The sequence below is a fragment of the Anas acuta genome, chromosome 7, assembly GCF_963932015.1.
Source record: "Anas acuta chromosome 7, bAnaAcu1.1, whole genome shotgun sequence".
Taxonomy (NCBI): Eukaryota; Metazoa; Chordata; class Aves; order Anseriformes; family Anatidae; genus Anas; species Anas acuta.
In genome coordinates this window covers 21,148,760-21,172,734 of record NC_088985.1, presented here as the reverse complement: position 1 = coordinate 21,172,734, position 23,975 = coordinate 21,148,760, and the positions used below count along the sequence as shown (strand labels likewise).

Here is a 23,975-nt window from a genome sequence, read left to right as displayed (position 1 = left end):
CAGTCACAGCAAATCAGTTACTTGTCATCCTCAGACCCATTTTACCTTTTCAGATTTAACTAGTTCTTTTCTACCTTTTTCATAAGGCTATATGAGATACAATCCCTTTCCCCAGCTTTATTCCAGCCTGAACTTCTATTTTGCTGTACACCCAATCTGACGTGAACATTGCAACACAACCAGACAGGAAAAAATGAGAGTGTATTTTCCCTTTAATTCTTTCCTAGAACAAAGCTTTCCCTGGTCTAGTCTTCTCAGATAGTATGTTGTTGTAAATTTTACTTCACTGTGTATTTTGATTATATAATTTTTCACTCTTGGTAAGGAATTAAAAATTAAGAAGAGCCTTTTGACTCCCTTTTCACTTCTTCTTCCACTATTACTTGCTTGTTACTTGAGGTAAATATTGAATGTTAAAAAATAAAATTAAATTAAAAGGGAACTCTGGCAGGGGAGAAAGGGCAGAAGTGGGCAAAGTGTCCCCCATGACACAGTTATGCTGTTTCTTCTAGAAAAGCATGAAAATATTTATTTTCCCTCAAATTTGCAAATAGTTGAACAGTATATGGAAAAATGGATTCTACCCATGTGTGACTTGACCATATTTAGAGAACTTTTAAAGTGTTACAGATTATCTATCGAGGAGTGGGGTGGGAAGTGCTTTTGAGCTATATAATTATAATTAACCCTATTGCAATTACTAAGCGAACCGCATATATATGCAGAAGAACAGAGATGAAGAAACCCACAAAGATAGAATGTAGACACTTTGTAAACATTTAAAAATAGGAAATCTTCCATTACACTGTGCAACTTCATTCAAAGTATTTCTTTTCCAATCCTCTTCAGTTTTTAAATACATCTAGATTCTAGGAGGCTAGTGAGGGATGAAACCCGTTTCCCTTCTTATCTCTCCTATCTTTACATCATCGGTGAAGATACAAGAAAGGAAAATACACACATACCATGTTAAACAAGAATATTTGCTGAAAACAGGTGATCCCTTAAGGTTTACTCTATAATACATTTATTTGTGTAATTGTATAATACTGGCCAGGAAATATGTGTTATCTAATATTTAGGATGCATTGCAAAAAATATATATATGTAAAAAAAAATCAGCAACAGTTTTTTGGGGCCTTTTCTTTCATCCAGCATATCATTTGCAGAGTAAAACCAAAGGCTACCAAACTGTTTTGCCAGGTAGCTAAGAACAAGGCAGTAACTGGTGACAAATACTTTGACAATCATGCAGTGGGAAAATGAGAGGCAAAAGGTTAGAACAGCTAAAAGAAATTTTCTGAGGTCTGAAGTGAAAGAGGAATATGGTTATAGAAATTATGACTAAGATGAGAAAGACTGAATGGAAAGACATTGCAAATATCTTTCTGGAAATGCGGCTGTTACAAATTGGTTAGAATGACAGCAGACTTCTGTGGAACAGAAGTCTGAGATGAGTAGGCAAAAATTAAGAAGGAAATATACAGAACTAAGAAAGGAATATAAATAAAGCAGAGCAAGAAAGTGAAATAAAAATAGAATCAGTGGAATAAAAGAATGAATTAAAATAAATATTAAAATGTCTGATACAGGGGGAAGGGAGTCCATGAAGGTACAGGAAAACTGAGAGAAAGGTAAGAGAGGAGAACATAATCTTCTACTAGGGAAATTCTATTCCTTTAGAATGAAGAGTTTTGATTGACTCAATCTTTTTCCACTGCCAGAAAACATATGCTTCTTGAGTCCCATCAAGAATAAGCAATAATTTTTCAGGAAAAGAAAGATCATCAGAACATTTACTATGAACAATAAAAGCACAATACTGTATTTAACATATACCCACTCCAACAGTAGGGATGTCTTCCTTTTGTAACGATAAGTTATTTATAGGAAATATATTTAATTGAAAGCAAAAGGAGAAATAATAGAACATGTTAACCTTGCTGAAAGCATAGCAACTATTTCATTACAATTATTCCAAACATCACAATTCAAGTATCACTATTTCAATAGTATCAATAATGTTGAACTTGAAACATGAAGAGTAAGCTTCTAACATAATAGATACCACTACATACATTTAAGGTCTTTCATGTTACAGCATTCAACATTGACTACAAAGGAGAAATTAGGACCTCAACCATTTCTAGCAAATGCAATTAAGTGGAATCTGGAGACTGTGCTGAGGCTTTTTATAGACTATGTGCTAATTCACTGCATAAAAAAGATGCAATGTTTAGCCAGATGGAGCACAGAAGAAGTTGAACAAAGTCTTTTTTTTGCCCTCACTAATGGTTTGATTTTCTTAGTTCTGTTGTCTCACTCTGAAACTGCACGATACTTAATATCTACATTTTAAATTGATCTAATACATACTCTGAAAGCTGTCATGTATGCAATGGAATCAGTAACTTCTGTGAAGAAGAGTACTTCTGTTACTATATATTTCTGAAATATATTCCTCTTCTGTAACAATAAACTGGCACTTATCGTGAAGTGATTATGAGGCCAGCCTCTATTGCAGAAAGGCAGGTATCAAGGCCATCATATAATAATTAACAAGGTCACTTTTCATATCATAACATAAACCATAACATAAAGTGCATAGTCATGCACTTTAATTCCTATGTGTCACCACTTAAGTCTTTTTGTGTTTTTGCCCCTTTGCTTCCATCTCAATTACTTAAATATGTGATAAGAATAATATTTCTCTGATCAGTTTGTATAGCTTATTTGTTTAAATGCAGTTCTGTGGGACAAAGCATTTCCTATTCAGTGGGTACACAGTAGTTCTGAAAAGAAGACAAATTCTGTTAGGATGGTCAGTGTAACCATAAAAAAAATAATAGATTTGGCCACTGTTTCAGTATGCTATTTTTATATTTATTTTGTCTTTTAATATATCAAAATATAAGCAAAAAAAATAATTCTAGATAGATTGGTATAGGGATGGTTCTGAACGCTTGATAGCTTTTAGGAATGCCATTTTTCTTCTATTCTTGCTAAGTATCTCTTAATGTTGCACTGAATTGAACAGAAAAATTGTGGAAGATCATGAGAGAACCACAGCCACTGAAGGAAGAGCAGAAGATTTGCATCATTCTTCAGAATAAGTTATTATGGCAGGCGAATCATTAGACAGGACTGTATAGCTGTGGGTTGGCAAAGAAGCAAATACAGAGAACTATGTATTGAAGCTTTTTTTTTTTATATAGAACAGAAAACCCTAGCTTAAGCTCAACTCCAACTCAAATAGTAAAGTGATAATAGAACAGTATCAGATTCCCGATAGAAATAGCTGTAATACACATCTGTATAGTTTTCACTGATAGAAATAGCTGTAATACACATCTGTATAATTTTCACTATAGCTTTTCCAGTTCTGTTCCATGGTAATCTGATCTGCTTCATGAAAGCAATGTCGGACCGTGGCAGATGCTAAACTGATTCAGGAATAACCAAGTGATAGATAAGGTCAGCAATAAAGAGTAACCAGACAGATAAAGTCTTAGAAACAAACGTGAACTAATTAAAATCAAATTCTATCTACTTATAAAGCACATAGAGACGAGAGACAAAGGAATTATATGCGTGTGCTTCAAAAAAAAGCATAAGCAATCCCCATGTCATGGTTCATTCAATTTACTGTTGGGTTGTGCAGGAGGCTTTCAAACTTTTTTAATGCTCTTAGCTGTTTATTTTTCTGTAACTCTGACTATTGTCACAGACAAATAACAGAGGTAAATTGGACCATCCTAATACTATTTTCTTTCTGTTGTTGAAGTTGATGTAGCTGTTAAGTTTCAGTTTGTCTCAGTTTGCTTTATTCATAATTCAGAAGGTGGGGGGAATAGACCTATCTCAAAATTTCCAGTCTAGCTATGAACAAATTTCCATTTTACAGCCTAAATATAACAGATATTTAGCTTTCTCAAGTGGAAACAAAAAAAAAAAAAAAAAAAAGAATTTTCTGCTGGAAAAAAAAACACCAAAAAAAAAAAAGTCATGCTTGGTTAACCTGAAATGCTACCATGCCTGGCACTGCTGCTTTTTTATTTTTGGAGAAAGAATTTGTATCTTCTTCTGTGTCTATGGAATTGCTTCAGTCACAAATGGAGAGTTACTCACAAGCAGATGATGAGAAATATCTTCATGGAAATTTTTTTGATGAGGAGGAGATGCCTATGTGAACTCACTTCACAGTAGTGGAGAAAAAGCAAACTATTTTTTACAGTTTTCTAGGTTAGAGAATAAAGTAAACTTATTTACAATAAAAGAAATTGTATTGAGCCTGTAGGGTGTTGTTGTTTTTTTTTTTGCCTTTTTTTTTTCAATATCTAGTAACATCAAGTGGCACACAGTAGCAGTCCAGTTCTTGTCCTGATAATCATTGTGCCAGCAGTAGAATATGACAGCCATCACAACAAGCAAATAGCTAAGCAAAGCACGGATGGGAAGAAGGAATACAAAGAGTCACAGTAAGATAAAATGATGTGCCAGCGATGGGAACCAGGGTCTGTGGATTCCTGTTCTGTGATACACTGCCTACCCTCCATGTAAGCTACAGCCCAACGCCTTCTGTAGTATTTAGCATACTGAGCACACTCATAACAAATGCCTGTGTGATCTGCAGTTCAAGTGACAATGCAGACTGTGTTAGCCCTGTGGGACAAAAACGTTTCTAATAGATCATTGTAATACATCAACATCAAAAAGACAGAAAACAAAACAAAACCAAACAGAAAACATTGAATGCTCTCCTATACAGTTGTACTGGTTTTATTATTGTCTGTAACAATTTAGAGGTACTGGAAAAGAACACTAGGTCAGGGGGAGCCGGATCTTTATTAAGGGAAAGGGGGAAAAAAAAAAAAAAAAAAAAAAAAAAGATTTATTCGTTGATTTATTCATTTAACTTTTGCATTGTTGTTATTGTAAATGTGGCAAATGGTGGCTGTTCACAATAGTCGATGATAGCACTCCAAGGAGAAGGAAACTCTTCGCACCTACGTATGAGCAGAAAGGGGATGGCAAGTGATTATTCCTCCCCAGGACTGGGCACCCCTCATGCCTCACACCTGAACAAGACTGCAGCACAGGAAGCAGTTTCTATTCCTCCAATAGGAAAGAGAAGAAATCAAAAGAAATTAGTCCAGAATTGGGGATGTGCTTATAGGTTTACACATTATTTTAAAAACAAATTTACTCTGCTCCTCACTATTTCCCTCTGTTTGGTCTACATTCTCTGTTCTTACTTTGAGCTATTTGAGCAAGGGATTGTCTTCCAGATTTCAGTGATGTAGTACAAGAAAATTTCCCATCATCTTTCTGTTGTTGTATGCTCTAGATGCTAGTATCTAGGCTCTCTGTGCTCTTTTCCCTCCATTCACTCTTTCATTCACGCCTTTCTGGAGAGGCAGCAGGGCTGTGACCAGACCATGTGTTGTGCTTATAACAGTGATCCCATAGTGGTTTGGGGCAGGATCCTGCACTTGGGTGTGCTGCACACAGCATCAGACAATGCAGAGTGAGAAGTAAAGGCCAGGTGCCTGCAATAGGGAGCTTTTGGGGAATAACCTAGATTTAGTCCCCACTGTGCTGGGTGTAATACGAATAGGTGGTAAAGAAGCCCTGTCTGGCATAGCTGTGTATTCAGGAAAGTCCACAGAGGAAGAATAGCAAATTGCATTGCCCTTTTCTTGCCACTGAGAACTGAGGCATGAATTCTTCCCTGCCAAGATCAAAACAAACATCTATGGCATGGAAAAGGAACAAATCTCAGAATAGCAAGTCCAAGACAGTTCTTTCAGACATGTGGATGTCTGAGATACATGAAATAGGCTTTTTGGGGAATTTGACTTCAATCTTTCCCAGCATTAATGCCTCAAGATGTTACGTATTTTTGGAATGATACAGTAAATTCAGCTGATTTACCTCTAGTCATTTTGGAAGGTAGTAATTAAAGATTAAACATTACAAAGTATATTTTTGCAATGAATTTGACACATTTTTGAAACTCATGAATATATTAAGTCTTGGACACTCTCTAGTGTATTAGACAACAGCAATGATTTACATTATTTTGAAGTTGCAAGTAAGTTTTCAAGGGTAATAGATTTCATATAGAGATAAAAAGATAAAGTTCCTTCATTTATGCCTGCTGACTTTTTTCCCATCATACTACATTTACCAAAATGAATAAGGCAGAAAGGATGCTGGTATATTTTTATGTTAATTAATGTATTTTAATTTCAAATAGCATTTTTGAAGCTCAGATAGCTTCCCCAAAAAAGTAGTGCCAGGGCAAAACCAATAAATTTTAAGTCTTTTCAGTATACTTTTGCTTTCATTAATTCTTTTTGTTATATTCTGATACCTCACTAGGCATTCAGCGTATGTAGCCCACAGATCTGATTTTCACAGAAATCTAATTTAACTATTCTGGCTACATAATGAAGCTCACCTCGTAATCATGTTATTTTTAATGAGAAATTGAGTAATAGTTTTTCAACTTTTTTTTTTTTTTATTTTTTATTTTTTAAGCAATACACTGTAAGTGATATGGAAGCTTTCTGCACAAACGGTGCATTTAGCTCTTTTGTAGCTAAGTCACGCTATGCTCAGACAAATTTTAAGGGTGTGTCACTGCTGTCCCAGAAGGAATGGGTTGGTTTGAGCAACTTTCCTCTTTCTTCAATTTGGAAAAGTCTCCCTCCTTAGCAGTGCAACCAGTTTTGGCTACTATTGTGTAAAATAGAAATCTCTGTGACATCTATAGTATGCCCAAGGCCCTTGTCACTGAGGTAATGGTTATGTTCTAAAGATGATGATGAGGTGGACAAGAAACAACCTTTTCTAATACTGTGATCCATGTTCATACATCCCAGTGCCTTAATTCCAGCCAATTTTAATAATCCTAGCTCACAGCACCACCAGGCACAACTTCTTTGGCACAATAGAGGACTGCTGTCTTTTGCTTGTGTTTGCTTTCAAGAATAGGAGAAAATAAACCAGTTTGTCCTTTGTATAAAACTTGCCATATCAGTAATATAAATGTCAGTGACGTTGTTGACAGTGGTTGTTGTTACTCATCAGAACAGAAACCTACTACATCATGAAATGATGCATCCTTTTATTTCCAATACTGTAGCATACCTGGGTTCTTGTTGAAAGCAGCAGCACTGGCCATAATTTACTGCATTGCAGTAAAATCAACATTGCAGCATTCTGCAGAGCTGGGAAAATACTTGTATTTTGATTTGCTGGGTGAATAGGGAAAGGAAAAAAATCTCAGATAAAAATGAATATACTCATATTACCATATTTCTTGTTTATAACCTTCCAAAACCTTCACTGTATAATTGAATGCTGGTACCTCTTGAAACCCAAGCCATGTTCTGAAAGCTGATGTGAAACCATGTCTTTTATAAGTAGGTAGCCATGTGAATCACGTTGCTTTTTCTCAAAATTCTTCCTTTGGGGGGGAGGGTGAGGGGGTGAGGGAGGGAACAAAAGAACCATTTGAGAAGTTAACAGGAAGTTAAGTTCCAGCTGAGCAAAAACCAAATTTTAAGTATAAATGTTAGGTGGAAACAAACAAACAACAACTACAACAACAAAAGCCACCAAACGTCCAATGCCATCTAAGAGAAGCTCCCATCATTAGAGAGAAGATAAGGAGATCTTCTGTAGTTGAGAGCAAACAAGCTTAGGATCTTGCTGTTCAGCTATATGAGGCAATAGTGATAAATGTTTTACTAGGAAGAAACAAACAAACAAAAAGAAAAAAGTGGTATAATCTCTCATAGCTTTGGAAATGTGGAAGTTGTCAGCAGACTTCATTTTTTCTATGAAAACTTGATACGTTGTAAACATGTTTCTTGTCTGTTTATGATTATTTACCATTCTAAACTTAGCTTCTGGTAAAACTGTTTTTTTTTTTTTATCACAGGTCTTCCTGAACTGACACCGTGATAGATTGTTATTTTGTTTGGTAGGAGTTAGGATATCGAATAAATGTCATTTCTAATTAAACGACGTTAAAAAGAATTATTGTAGTATTGAAATAATCTACTCTTGACATAAGTTTACAGTTCGTAGTGCCTGTCTGAAATGTGAAACTAAGAAAGACAACTCATCATCTCAGGTTAGTGGCAGGGATCTTCAAAAGTGATGAACGTGTAAGAGGAATGAAGATGAATGCATGCTTCTTTGAACTTAAACATCCACTGAAAAAATATACTATATGTTTGTGGAGCATGCACTTGTCTATACACCAAGATTGCATAAGTTAGCTGAATAAAACTTGGGTTTCAGAATTTCCTTAATAACCAAAAAATTAATTATCTGCATGAAGATTACACAACTGCATTAAAATCCCAGTCCTTTGTGGCTAGAGATTTCCCTCTAGGAAAGAACTTTTATACAAAATACCAGCACCATAAATCTTAAAGTGAAAGGTATATACACGAATTTTCAAGTTTGAAATACATGCATTGAAAAATGTAAAACCAGAAACCTTAGCTAAAGATATTATATTTAATAGCAGACTATGAGAAATTATTTTTATTAGTTAACCACTGCATTATATAAAAACTCTACGTTGTTGTTCTAGGTACCTGGGAATAACAAGACCTCTCACGTATCCTGTAAGGCAGAACGGGAAGTGTATGGCTAAAATGATCCTGTGTGTATGGCTCCTATCTGCCTCCATCACCATACCCCCGCTCTTTGGTTGGGCCAAAAACGTAAATGATGAAAAGGTTTGTTTGATCAGTCAAGACTTTGGCTACACAATTTACTCCACAGCAGTTGCATTTTATATCCCAATGTCAGTGATGCTTTTCATGTACTATCAGATTTACAAAGCTGCTAAGAGGAGTGCTGCCAAACACAAGTTTGCTGGTTTTCCCCGGCCAGAAGAAGTGGAAGGGATTTCTATGAATGGAGCTGTAAAACTGCACAAAGAATCTGAAGAATGTACTAACTTTTCACGACTCCTGAAGAACGACAAGAAAAACATTTCCATCTTTAAGAGAGAACAGAAAGCTGCCACTACACTTGGAATTATTGTTGGGGCTTTCACCGTGTGCTGGCTGCCGTTTTTTCTCCTCTCAACTGCCAGGCCCTTTATCTGTGGTACAGCGTGCAGCTGTATCCCACTGTGGGTTGAAAGAACATTTCTATGGTTGGGTTACGCAAACTCCCTCATTAACCCTTTTATATATGCCTTCTTCAATCGGGACCTGAGGACAACTTACCGCAACCTCCTGCAATGCAGATATAGAAATATCAACCGGAAACTATCGGCTGCAGGAATGCATGAAGCTCTGAAGCTTGCAGAAAAGCCAGAATTTGTTCTGTAAGGTCACTTATCCTTTCCTATGGTAATTTATTGTTTTGTTGCATTAGCTTTGATTTGAAAGAGCTATGGGAAGAAACAGATTTCTTGAGCACATTTAATAGTCACCAAGACACTGGAGGGTTGTAAGGTTAATTCCTGTACAGCCCCCCAGTTCTAGCAAGACTGGAGAAACAAGATGACAATCTAAAGAATTTGGTCACAGGGGAGAAGAACTGAAGTGCTAGATAACAGACAGAGGAGCATAAAATGTAGTGCAGGATCTTTGAGCTGCTAGTGAGGAAAGAGCAAAGTTGCTCAGACCAACCCATTCCCTTGGCTCCTGGCCCCACAAAACTTTTAGTAGCTCTGAATGTTGGATGCAGCTTGTATCCTAGAGAATTTTGCTGTAATAAAGACCAGTGAATGGTGAAAAGTTCAGTATAATTCATTTCTTTCCTCTTTGTTATCATAAAAATAAACCATCTAAGGTGAAGCTGAATCAGAGAAGTTATAATGCTTAGAAATATTTGTTATAAAAAACAGATGTCCATTAAGTGTTAATTTACTGGATTGCCTGGGAAGAAAGTACTTCATGAAGATCATTTGTTGCCTTTGCACAGCAACTATGGCATGGAAAAAATGCATTACACTTAGAATGTGAATATAAGATTGAGTAAAGTTACATGGACTACAGCTACTGCCGCCATGCAGCACAATTAGTTGCATTGCTTCTATGGTAATTACAGCAGGTAAAGATCTCACCCTATATTGCTAATAGAACAAATGCCTGATAATCGTTTGTTTCAGGAGCTCTCTGGTCTTTGTCCATCTTTTCTTCCTTAAATTCTCTTGGTTTTATCAGTTGAGCCTTTATCTAATCTATATGGAGACTGTCTACACTCAGGGCTTGGTTTCTGTTGATAAATGGCTAGTCCTTGTTCCAACAGAGGAGTTAATTTTATGCCTATTTTGAAGCTCTTCTAGCTTCTTGGGGTTTCTTTCCTTTCTGAAGTCAGTAAGAAGATGACATTTAGAGACACCTGGACTTTATTCTTACAAACTGATGTTGGTCATCACTTCTGCTTAAAATGGTTTAAAACCTTGCCTTGTGTAAGAATCAAGAACATTTATGATTTGTGTAAGAATCAAGAACATTTATGATTTTTCGTTCTTGTTATTTCCCTCCACCATTGCAACTGTGTGATTCTACTTCTCCTGATATTGTTAACAAATCTCTTCCCTCGGTGGAACACGATCAAATATTATAATGATAATTTTATATATCAACAATAACAAATGCATTAATTATTTTATGCATTATAGTAATATATTAATATGAACGTAGTAATTATGTGATATATTAATGTAATAAGATAATAAGAAGCTTATAACAAAATATAAAAACAAGATGTTTCCTATGGACAGAGAGATTGCACTGCATGCCATGTTGCAGAGGAAGCACAGGGTGTATTTTTCAGAAACTGGGTTTTCAGACATCTGGGCATTGCAGAGGAGACAATGCTCATTATCAAAACACCTCAGTGGCAAATCACACTTCAGGTTACCTTCTGTCCGCACTTTCTCAAGTGTCTCTTTAAGCCAAAATGACTTAGTCGGGATTTACATCAGTGAATTAATTTTAGTAGTGGGAGATTTGTGCCAGAGTCCTTGTTCAAAGCATGCAGAGATCACTGCAAACACTTGAGCTTGTAAGCAGAGGTTACAAAATAAATAAGACCTGGATCGACACACTGAGCTGTACACACTGAAATAAACTTAAGCCATTTTAGATGAATTTCTACATCAGGATATATCGAGTCAATTTATATTTTGGCCTCATTTTTAGAAAAGCATAACAATTTTCTAACAGTAAAATATATGCTATATCCCAGGATCAGAAAGTTTTTGTAAAAAAAAGCTTCAAATTAATTTTAAACATTCTGATTTTAGTTCCTTCTGAAATATTTAAAAGTGGACAAAAAAAAAATAAAAAAAATTTTGCTAAGAATGTCCACAAGCTTTGTAGTAGAGAGTAGGGATCATGTTAATTCAAGCATATTTTCCATATTCAGCATGAAATTATGGATATTTCTGACTTTGTTACCTATCAGAGAAGCATTTGTTGTTGTTTTTTAGTTCCTACCATGAGTGAGAAGTTTTCACTTGCTTTCTGTTATTTTCTTTTCCTATATGAAGATATTTTGAAGAATATAGAAACAAAAGTATCTGTGAAGATTTTAAGTGGAATTTTAAAAATCTGAGGCTGATTTAGGAATTCTGAGCATAAGTTTCAGCTGTTATCATTCTGTGGGAAAGTGGGAAAGTCTAAGTTGTAGTTGCTCCAAATAAGATATTTTTCCTGAAATATAGAAGTGTCTTATGAATCAAAAATTGACATTTGCTCAACTGTCACTAAAGGCAATTGCTTTCCTCAGAGAAAGTGTCCTGCAGGACTCCTCTTCTCTTCCACCATCTGTTTCAGGTAACAAGATCCTGGGAAAGAACAAGAATTGTTTTGGGCTATGTCAGTCCTTGAAGTTTTTAGAGATAAACATCCATCTTTCATCTGGGTGTGTTTAGAAAGAAAAAGTATTCAGTGGAAAAAGTAAAAAAGTTGAGAAGATTGCAACAATGTTGTATTTCTCAAGCACGTGGGTAACATGGAGAAGGAGAAAGCTTCCAGACAGAATTGTAAGTGAAAGAGGCTCAAATGAGACACATAAGGAAATAATTGCTTGGGCTCAAGAACAAGACATTTTACTTTTTAAAAACATAAATAAACAGAACTGCAGCAAAATACCCAACTTTAGTAGTAGTACTTTCTTTAATTAGATGATATGCTATTAATCTGACTTTTGAGGATAAGGACACAAACATAACATTTGACTGTACAATCCCAGTGAGAAGAATGTTTTAACCACACTACTTAAAGGGAATCTGGGCTCTTAAGTTCAGTGTTGCTCTGGAGTTCAAAAAGTGTTTTATTGGGTTTTGTTTGTTTTTAATACCATCATGAAGTGAATATCAACTTTAGTAACATCTGTTCCAATGTAAAAGCAATGAAATCTAAGCCAAAAATTACTTTTAAGACATAGTGCATATTGTCCAACTCTATAAACTGTAGTCAGAGAAGAATGTGGACAACTGTGACAGCTAACTCTATAACCCCACACCTGGGAGTAATGGAAAATTTCATCTGTCCCATCCTTAAGCTGTAGCCTGAGATGTGAGAAATCCCATGTTAACTACAGAGTTTGAAAGACTTGAAATATTGCACAGCCTCAGGTTTTCTATGAAGGTAGCTGTCACTTTGTGTACTGCTCAACAGGAAAGGTTCAAGCTGGTCCACAGGACAGCAGTCAGGGAAACAAGAAAGCCTGGAGAAAACTATTGTAGAGAATGGGTTTGCCTATTAGCTATAGTGCAGAACTGGCCTTGCCCCAGCTGGATTTTCTGTCTGTGGAAACTCAGTGCAGCATTTGTTATTAGTTACAGTACCCACATTCATCATTTCTGATTAGAAAGCTTAGTCATATTGCTGTATGTCCCAGACCATCTTTCTACCGGCCAGTAGTTCCAAAATTGATTTCTAGCTACTACTATGTGATTTCTAGGTGGTGATGGTGTCAAGAAGATGAGATTGAATTTTGCTTCTGTTTACTAGAATGATAAATTTTTGAAACAGTTGTTCCTATTTCATTCTCACATTGTACTTGTGTCTGTTTTCCATGATCTCAGGAGGCTGCTTTGCCTTTTTAATTCCTGCATAGCTCTCGAGTAGGAATTTACCCCTCCTTGTTCAAGCAGGAAAGAAATCACCACAACACACTATTAGGTTAGGGCTTTCTTCATTTGGGATCTCTCTGGATGATATTTCTGGGGAAACGTGGCCAGCCATACTGGCTCCGGGAATGACCACTCAGCTATACCATGCCTAAACGCTGAGAGAAACAAGTTGATACTGGTTACTGCTCAAGCAGAAATTTCGGAGTAATCACCAAAGCCTGTGTTAGGACCTGAAAAAGTTAGGAAGCAGACAGCACTTCTACTGTGCAGCTGATGCCAGAAAGCACCTACCTCACTTCTTCAAACAGCACAAGTGTCCACTCAGGATCAGGCATGCTCCTCAGCTACAGCCCCAAAATCTTCAATTGCTGCAGAAGTACCTAGACATCGACACAGGGAAATGCCAGTCAGAACTTCTTTGCTTTGTATGCCTCCTTTGTTCAACAATACGGTGGTATGTGAAGATCTTCAAGAGCAGCCATTGAGCGAGCCAGTTCCCTAAAAGGGGGGTTTAGACACAGCTGTGCTGCAGATCCCTCCCTGAGCCTAGTTTTCAGTACTGCAAACACATTTTACTGAATATAAACACAGCCTAAAAGTAAACATAAACATTATAAGCAGGGCATGAAAAGATAACCCTTGCCCAGCAACTGCCAGTCTAGAATTTACCCATAAATGCAGCATTGGTTCTCAATGGCTCCCAGGTGAAGGGATCCCTGGAAGTGCTGCCTTCACCTGACATAGCCTTTCTACACTAACCTCACACCAGCAGGATGGCAGCCAATGTCTTGGTGGTTCTTTACCAGAAGCCCATTGCAACCCCTCTAGTCACATCCTGCTCAGATGCACTATATTTATACCATTTTTCCTCAATAAACAGGGCACAAAGCAGCTTACAGTAAGGGCTTTAGACTTTTTGAAAAGTTCTTTTGAACAGAAAAGTTCCTTTGCATAGAATTTGGTATAATGGTTCTGTGAAGGGTTTGCCTTGTTTTTTAACCTTCACTGCCCACCTCCATCTCTGTTTCTTTAGAAAAAAAGTAGAGTTACTTAGCCAGTGTCAAATCAGTAACTGTTGCTCAGAGGTTCTTAAGTGTGACTGTATTTGTACATGGCCATTCCTGCTGAGAGCTGTCTTTGCCAAGTTACGGCAAATCCCCTGCAAAGCACTTGCTCTCTTAGGAGCAGCAGGTAATCTGCAGGGGATACACACAGTAAAAGCACATTATAGTATTCCCCGTGGTATTTTTCCTCCTATTTCGAATAAAACTCAAGGATTTATTGTGGTGTCGATACAAACTATATTGCCCTTGGTCACTTGGTACTTTTCTTTTGAGGGAGACTGGCTGGGGTAGAAGACTCATTCCTAACATTTTCTCCCAGCTCCCACTGCATACCTGTGTGTAGGTTTAACACTGTGGCAGAGTACTGGCACTGATCACGGAACTCCTCTGTTTAGTCAGAGTTTACCATGTAAAAATAGAAATACCAGAGTCATAAAAATTGGGAATTCACAATATCTCATATTTTATGCCTACTGCTTCACAGTTCCATTTCATGAAAAGAAAAACATGTTTTTTTTCCACTATCTGTTCAGATGTTTTACTACCTTGCACCACCTGCAGAAAGATGTTAAATGGTGAAATAAATCTTCTACAATGAGGCAAAAAAGGAATTATTTATCAAATTATTATTGTAAATATTGCAGTCCATTCACACACACACACACACACAGAGTGCTTTATGACAGGACACACACAGAGTGCTTTATGACAGGCAAAGGAAAACGGATTTCCTGGCAGACCCTGCTCCAAACACTGGGGTCAGCACAGCATCTCTGGGAGAGCAGCAGTGAGGTAAGTTTGGGGATCACTGATTGAGATGCTGTAGGCACAGAACTGGAAGTTTTTTTGAAGCAAAGCCATATTGCTTTCCTCTTGCTACCAACTTAGCTTCTACATAATCTTTATTGTCCTTCAGGAGAAACTACTCAAAGTATAACATTCTCATAAAATGTGCAAGATCAATTTCCTGTCAAATCATCTTCACAGCTTGCTAAAGAATTTGTTGTCATTTAAAACAATGTTTCACAGGGAGAGAGAAAGGAGAAATTCCATGGGAATAGTCTTAATATGCAAAATTATTAGTATCCCAGAATAGAAGACATTCACCCCCCTATTTAAAAAAATTAAGGTGACAGGAGGGGAGAAGACAGATTTTTCTTCAAATAAAAAACATAAAACCCACCACAGTGGAGGACTCAGGCATATTAAAAAAAATAATTGAAATACAACAACACACACACAGATATAGCCTAAGAAACACTGCAGTAAAAGAGCAACCCTTATAATGTGCAAGAAATACAAATTTATATCCATCTTTACTGATTTTAATCTCTTAAGTAGTTATTGCCACTGAAGAGTGGGCTTGGCATGAACTTGAAGTGAGTTAATGTCATTTTCTATACCTGCTTTCTAAAATTTTGCCAAATAAGCCTGTCATCCTCCACACTCACTATTCTGGCACCCCTTCAGCTGCCCTGTTGCACTGCCAAAACCCATTCTCATACTGCAATATTTGCAATAGGGCAGAATAGCTTTTACTCACTGAAATCTGAAATATGTTTATGATTCCCAGATAAGTTAGCTTTATTGTTAATTTTTCATTGCTACAGATCAAAAAAACAAAGCAAACCAAGCAACCAAAACCCACAACATATTGAGATACTATGATTTCTTTGAGATATTCATATGTAGTTACTGGAAGGGATAATATTTTGATGATTTATAGGCTTTATGACTTTACTGATTAAAACGATTGTTTCTGTTATTTGTGAACTTTCACATAGAGCTAGTCAAGTTAGTTCAGCAAAAAAGTGCTTGCAGATGTATCAATGTTTTCAGAAGTGAGAGACCAATGCACTTTCATAAACCAACATACCAGACTGAATAAATATTTTGCTTGTAGTTTTCTATCTACTCAGTCAAAACCAACAATATTTCATTAATTTAGTAGTTGTGTGGTCTTGTTAGTTCCAGAAAAATGTGTTTACATTATGCTTTTTTTTTGAAACTTTCTACAAGAGAAGAGAAGGACAGTGTAGTATCCCCATTCAGCCCTTCTGGAAATCCATGTTTTTTCAGAATGCAATTGGATAAACTCATTTGTGTTTCAGAAAATTTCACATCCTTGGCTGATCTAGCCAAGGTTTCTGCAGGTCTCTGATATAATGGCAGAGATTCATCAGGCAAATCTACTGTCCTGAAGATGGTTGCAAGGAAAAGATAAAATCAGGCCAATTAAGTGAACATCTACTTCACGACAACAGTTGCAAAACCAAAACAGCCCCCAGCTAATAAGTAAAAAAACAGCAGTGACATTTTGGTTATCATGACACTTAAACAGCATAATGACAAAATGTTACAGCTGCTTTACAGAAACACAGAAATTAGTATCTTAATGGTAAGTGTTTCCAAACTGAGTAAGAGCTACTTACTCAAAATTGTAGTGACTGATTTCTTTGGACATTTACTTACCAGAGACCGTCACAAAGGAATGCTGGTGCAAGTTGCTGTAATTTTGCGGTCTAGTAAAATAATTTTATGTTTGTGTGGGTTTGCTGTAAGGATTATGCTATTATACATGTATATCTTGATAGGATATACACCTTCTATATTCCAGGTACAAATAACTTCTCCAAGATAACACATTAAAGAAGTAAAAATATTTATCCTCAAAGAAGGAATAACAGAGATAATTAAAGGATAACATGGGATCCAAACAAGCATAGAGAACTTGAAACCTTTTCGATATTTGGTTGCTGACATGCAGAGAGCCTAACTGCTCCTTACAGAATATTTACAGTTTTTCTTAGCTTATACAATTTATTTGTCAAAAATGCTGTAATTATATTTCCCTTTTCAAATAAGGCACAGATACAGCAAGTAGTGTGAAAATCATGGTATGAGTAAAACTTTTTTTTTCTTAATTACTTGGAAGCAGAAGTGCAGAGGTACTGACAGACCAGTACCTGTTCTTACCGCTGCCATCAGAATGGTTCAAAGAGTGTTTATCAATAGGATGACAGGTGCTTTATATATATATAAATCATAAATAAATTAAAAATCACAATGATAAACTATAAATTAAAAAAATAATCAGCAGTTCAATCAGATAAAGTTAATACTGTAGAATATATATATATATTTTTAATGGCTTTTCTTTTTTTTTTTTTTTTTTGAAATAATCCTCTGGTAGTGCAGAAAACAACAAAGATGAGCAGCACCAATACAGTCTGGAGATAAAAGAATGATAAAAACAAACTTTTAGGTCCAGTAATGAACTAACACATCATCTTTTGTCCATGCATTGTCTTAAAATTTATTCATTCAATGAACACAGTACATGAACAGAAAATAAAATGCCATGCAATTTGCCTTAGAAAATGCCATTAAAGTCCAGAATTTTATTTTGGATTTTAAAAACATCTATAACTAGCTAAATTTAATGCTTCAAAAAGTCCTTGATTTCCTATATGACTAGTGTTAACATTGGAAATAATTACCTTGTTAGTTCTCAGAAGTTCCTACCTGCCTGCCTCCCTTTAATTTGGATACATTTTTTCCATGATATGTTTTCATGTAATAAGATAATGAGTGAAAGGGCAGGTTTGTCTGTAAAATCCCTATTCCCAGTACATTTGCTGATGTGAATAATCCAATAATTTCAACAGGGAGGCTATAACAAGACAAAAAAGTACCTTGCTGTTCACTACAGACAGACAGAACTGTTTTAGGGTGCACCCAAAATCTTCTAATCTCACAAATGTTTGTTAGAAAATTTCAGCCTTGTTAACGTATAGGGATTGGCTCTTCCCCTCACCAAAATTGAGAGGAGAGGCAGGAATTGGCCCTAATTACAGACTGAATAATGTTATAGGGAGGACAAAATACAATAGCATGACAGCTAAGCAGAATATTCTGTGCAAAGTTTTTGCAGTAACTATTTGTCTATAGATGATTTTATGAAACTAAGGAAGAAATCTTCATTACTGCTCTGGCTCCTTTCTTTCTCTCTGGTGTGTGAGGTGTGAGCAGTGACACCACGCAGATCTTTGCTGCAGCCAGGGATTGGGAGGCTGGGTCAGGTGAGGGGCTCACAGGGAAAAGAGCTGCATTTTCTGATGCTTTTGCAGCAGCCACTTGGGGTTTCGGCCACCAAACTGTGTAAAACTGGAACTTCCTCAGTTCTCACAGCAATCCAAAACAAGAGGATTACAAAGGACTGCAAAACAGCAAAAATCCTCCACTTTCCCCTAGCTTCCTCCTTTTTACTAGACCTCTGAGAATTACCTCATTAGCCATTTTTCTCTTAAGAAATGTTTTCATTTGTTTCAGTGGCATCTGGAATACAAACTTTTAGTTGCTCCAGGACATTTCCCATCTAATTCATCCACTTTTATTTATTATTTTTTTTTAAAGGAGAAGTTCTGATTTCTCCAGGGAAAAAGAGTCCTGACTCATGACCTGCATGAAAGCAGCCAGGAAAAAAAGACAAGCCAGAACTGGAAGAAGGAAAATGAAAAGTTGGCTTCTGAAGAAATGGATAGATTTACGAAATGTACTTCATCTTCTTTTGATAGGAATGCACTAAAAATACTCAATGAGCTTAATACATTACATTAAATACATTTCTATTGGAAGTAGTCACATCTTGTTTGTTATGGAAAAAAGTGCTGCTATATAAAAGAGAAAAGAGTTTTTTGCCTGAGAAAGCCAAATCATTTCAGCAATAAAAGTTTGGCACGTGGGGTGGGAAAGAAAAGCAAATAAAATTCAAAGACAAAGTGCTGGGCAGATTTACACTGCATTAAATGATGTAGAAAAGATTCATTTATGTTTACCATGCTTGTTGATCCTAACTTTGATTTTAACATTCAGGGATCATCGGTAATATCGAATGTATTTTGTTGTACTACAAAAAGATATTTTCAAGCACATGGTAACACTATGGATGCTTTTAAGGCCTGTGTTAAAGAGATTCTCTGCACCTGGAACAGGACCCACAAAGGCAACAATAAAGGACTGATTTTTGTAAAAGAGTTCCATCGTAATACATGAATGTCTGTTTACTTGGTGAGGTGAACATGGCTTGTTGGTCTAGTTCCTATTCTTATAAGGAGAAAAGCTGCCTCCCAGTTACACAGTGGCAAAAGTTAAAGGACAGAATTAAAACACACACATTACACCATGGTTAATTTACAAGTAGGATTGCTTGTTTTAATGTAATTTTTGTGATCTGCCAAATAATAGAATAAAAGCATAATTGTTATAGGTATTTCAATTACAAAAAAAAAAAAAAGTCTGGAGGATTTCCATAGCACTTTGCTTTTTATCTTACTGGCTAGCTAGATAAGACTGACAATTATGAAGCGTGTTAATTTTTTTTTTATTTTTTTTTTAAACATGTCTCTTTAAATATTCATCCTGGAATCCAGGGTCCCAGATAGATGATATAAGTGACGTTTTCTCTGTTGCTACAAAATGAACAGTCAATGCATCTGCCTCTATCCAAGCGCGGAACATGGAGCAACAGAACAAAATGAGTATACATCTCTGTGTATGTTTATTTTACAGCTAAAATAAAACCCTCTGAATTGACAAAAATAAATAGGCAAGTGTTAATGAACATCTGTCCCATGGAGAACTGATTCAACGAATCCTTAAATATAACTTTTTTTTTTTGAGCTTCTCATATTCATTTTCCCTCAGAATTTCTAAATTATGTGGGGTTATATAATTCACTGTACAGTGGGACACATCATTCCTAAAGGCTCTCTTTTTTTAAAGTTACATCTGTATAAGCACTCAGCTTAATTTCATAGCTGTATTATTTGTGGCAATTTAATCTTCTACTTGCAGTTTAACCAAAAACAGCTCTGGTAAAAAATAGTGGTTTTACCCCATCCCTGGAGGTGTTCAAGACTGGGTTGGACAAGGCCCTGAACAACCAGACATAGTGGGTGGCATCCTTGCCCACAGCAAAGGGGTTGGAACCAGATGATTTTTAAGGTCTCTTTCAACCCAAGCTGTTCTATACTTCTATGACCATACATGCCATTACAACTTTGATTTCTGTTCTTTAAGTTAATATACAAGTCCAAAATTGTTATCTGGATAAGGAGAAACTGTGAAAACCAACAAAGGTCAGTTCATTACTTACGAGTAAGAGCTAAATATGGAAAGAAATTAATTCATTGTTAAGCCTATATAAAACCTGGGACAGAGAGCTCACTATGCTGACACCCCAAACCAGTTCTTGTAATTACACAAGAGCACACACAGCATAGTTTCAGTACTAGGCAAGCAAGACTATTGTCATTACTCCATCGATAAAACTAACCACTGTGAACTCTGCATTTGAAATGAGTTTTTTATAATTTATTTCCTAAAGGGAATAAAAAAGCAATGTTTTTTACTTGGTTAGCCCGAAGTATTTAGCAGAAAATGGGACAGTTATTGTCAATGACTAATGGACCAATTCTGATTGAATTACTTGAGAATATATTCAAAGAAACCAAGCTGAAGTTGGAGTTACACTGGCAAATAATATTATAACTGGACTTAATAGGATAAGGAGAAGGTAGATTCTTAAGCAGAACAATAAAAAAAAACTCTGTAAATATATACATATAACAACACACATCCATCCCTTGTATTTTAGAATCATACTGCCTCTTGAAAAGAAGGAAGCAAATAGATTGTCATCTAATAAGCATCACTATCATTTATTATCTATTAAATTAACACAAACATTTAAAAATATGAGAATGTCCTAGAATACAATGTATTAGTATGATGGACCTATAAAGTTATGGTCTGATTATTTATTTATTTGTTTATTTCCCATAAAGAATTTTTCATCAAAGAGTTTTCAGACAGGTAGTCACAAAAGAACATTGGGAACTACAAAGTACTGATACTTTGTCATACAAGATGAATCTCATTTTTTCCTACTGTAACTGTCAGGTCTGTCACCTCTCTCAAACCAACGCACAAACCCACGCAGTAACTAGGAGAATCACTCAAGGCTAAGAATGTATTCAAGACTAGCAAGTCAAGTGTGCAATATTTTAGAGGATTAGAAAAGTAGGGCTAATCGAAGTCAAGATATTAGATTGTCTATAGGGATAATGAGTTTAGCTTTCAACAGTTTCTGTAACCCGTAGTACAAAAGCAATACGCACACCTGCCTTACACTGATAATCCAAGTCTCCAGCTATAAATCTAACAGACTGAACAGAGCTGAAAACAAGGCTCAGACTCACAGTTCTGGATCTACAGAAGATGCTTTTCTATCTCTGTCACGAATCTTGTCCTGGGATGTGATAGTCACAAAGCTGTCTTCTGGTAGTTATCAAATTTGTCATTTTTAATAAATAAAATGTGAGCTGGGGCTCACCCCAGCTTTCTAAATGAGGAACAAGGAAATAACTTCTTCAGAGAAAAACAAAAATTGCATAGAAGAACCTTCAAGCCTTAGGATTATTTAGAAAAATGAGAATTTACAAATTGACAATGCTTAGGGAAAAACAAAACAAAACAAAACACCTTTATTTACTGAAAAGTACAGACTAATTAGTTTTAAAGAGCATGGGAATATAACTATTAGATATAATCTAACCCCAGACAATCTTTTAGGCCTCATTACTGTTTATATTCTCTTGCCTCCCAGACAACATGAGTCTCGTGAGCTAGTCCTCCAAAATCAGTTTTTTGTTAATCTATTTTTTCCTTCCTATAACACTCTCTTTCTTCTCCTCTTCTCTGGAGTAGTTATCAGCACTGTTACTGTACTTGAATGTTTTTGAGAGGTTATCACTATCCCAGATTAAGCCAGGACTGACTGCCTCTAATTCTCAGCAGAATCTGCTTAACAAGAAGCAGCTAGTTAGGTTTTTCATTGCTTCAGCACAAAGACCTACAGCTGCCTGAATTCACCAAGCAGTCCCAGACATCATGGCTATATGTCTACATAGGTGGTTGCTCTGGAAAATTCTGACCAAAAAGAACATAAGCAAAATTTAAGAGTAGTGAAGCAGGTAGTCAAAGTCTCCTAACTGCCAGTTAAACTCCCTTAAACTCATCAGAGTTATTTTATTTTATTTTAACTCTGCATTGTCTCAAAATCTGAAGGCATTTACAATATTAGTCTCATACATTTCTTTTAATTATTTTTGTCTAAAGACTCTTATGTTTATAGAGTTATGCCTACCTGCACTGAGAAATGATAAGATTAAGTTACTTATAAGCTTCCTCAATATGCATCTGGTAACTCTAAAATCAATATGGCTACTCTGAAGTAGTTTTGCTTACTAAGTAGATGTTGCCCACTTTGTGGTCAGAAATTTGCAGACCTTGCACATTTTACAAATAATTGAAAAATACATATTTTGCAAATTTTTGCATTTTCCTGCAAAAACTACCACTATTCCTTATCATCATCTATGGCTGAGTTTGCAACCCAGTTTTTCAGCCTGATATTTCACAATCAGTCAGCTTTTTACCCACATCCCATATGCATACATACACATTTCTCTAATTTAACTAAATGCACATTGCAACATTCCCTGCTCCACCCAAACATTTTTCATAATTCTTTGAAATTAGACAATTTTCAGCCTCCTGCTTTTAAAGAGCAAACAAAAAAAAATGTATATTGTGTTATTTTTATATATATATTTATATATATGTATATATGCATATTGGCACAGCTATTTTAGTAGACTGTCTCCACATCCTGACATCAGGATCCTCTGGCATCTTGAATCACACAAATTATAGGAATTATAGGAGACAGAACATTAAATCTACTTTCAACCTAAAATATCTGTTCTGGATTGCCATAAAAGTAAGGTCTGTTACTTGGTAATTCCCGTGGCTATGGAGAAACTTTTTACTGCTAAGCACTACTCTTCCAGACCAGTGAGGTTGAGAGGACTACACCAGGACTAGTGAGGTGCTGGAGAAAACAGCTCATCTAAACCAATGCCATTTTGGGAAACTGCCTTCACACCATAGCTGAAAGATGTTGGTCTTGGAGAGCTATCTGGACCTTACTAAAGGAAATCTTGGATTTCAGAGAGATTGGATTTTACACATGGAAAAGAAACAAGGAAACATTTATGGAAGACCTTTAGGGAATTAAAAAAAATATTATTTTAAAGTGTTCTTACATGGGATTTCTCCATGGGCAGAGTGCAGGCAGTAAAACTTAAGCATCCCTAGTGCCAAGGCCTGAGTTGTTGTGCCTGAGGTACAAGAAGCATAGGTCAAGGGAAACATCTATGGTTGGTTTTATGCATGTTTTTCATTCTGCCAACCCCTAGATACAGGTTTGGTCTAGGTATAATTTATACCAGCAGCTGCTGTAATTACAGCTTTAAAGCAGTTGCTTGTTTAGCCTTGGTGTTCATGGGCAGTCCCTCCTTGTTAGTCAGAGTCCGGTCTAGAAGAGCCTCCTGTTCAGCTGCATTCCTTGTCTTCTGTCAAGGATCTCACCCACGTTTTTCAGAAAAGATCTAGACAATCTGTGTCTTGAAGCCCTCCTTTCCAAGCAATGTCTGATCAGGAAAAATCTACCACCACCAAGCCCAGGACTTCAGTGGATGCAGCTGCTCACAGAGAGCTTCAACCACCTCACCCTGCTGCCTCGGTGGCTTGATTGCCACCAACTTCTTTCTCCCCTTTAACCATTACCTGTAACCAGCAATAATTGTTTTGCATCTCAGGAAGGGTCTACCTTTTTGAAATACAAGGCAATGTCTCTTTTTGCCCTGCCTGGCCTT

General features: G+C 36.2%; 1 protein-coding gene across 1 annotated transcript in view; it reads left to right on the top strand.

Annotated features, from left to right (window-relative positions):
* HTR7 (5-hydroxytryptamine receptor 7) overlaps positions 1-19,229 on the top strand; it is a 37,644-nt gene extending 18,415 nt beyond the window's left edge. The window contains exons 2-3 of the mRNA XM_068688043.1: positions 8,615-9,361; positions 18,610-19,229. Of these exons, the coding sequence (XP_068544144.1) occupies positions 8,615-9,361; positions 18,610-18,646 (784 nt within the window). The 3' untranslated portion in view covers positions 18,647-19,229. The remainder of the gene's footprint in view (positions 1-8,614; positions 9,362-18,609) is intronic.
* The last annotated feature ends 4,746 nt before the right edge of the window (positions 19,230-23,975 follow it).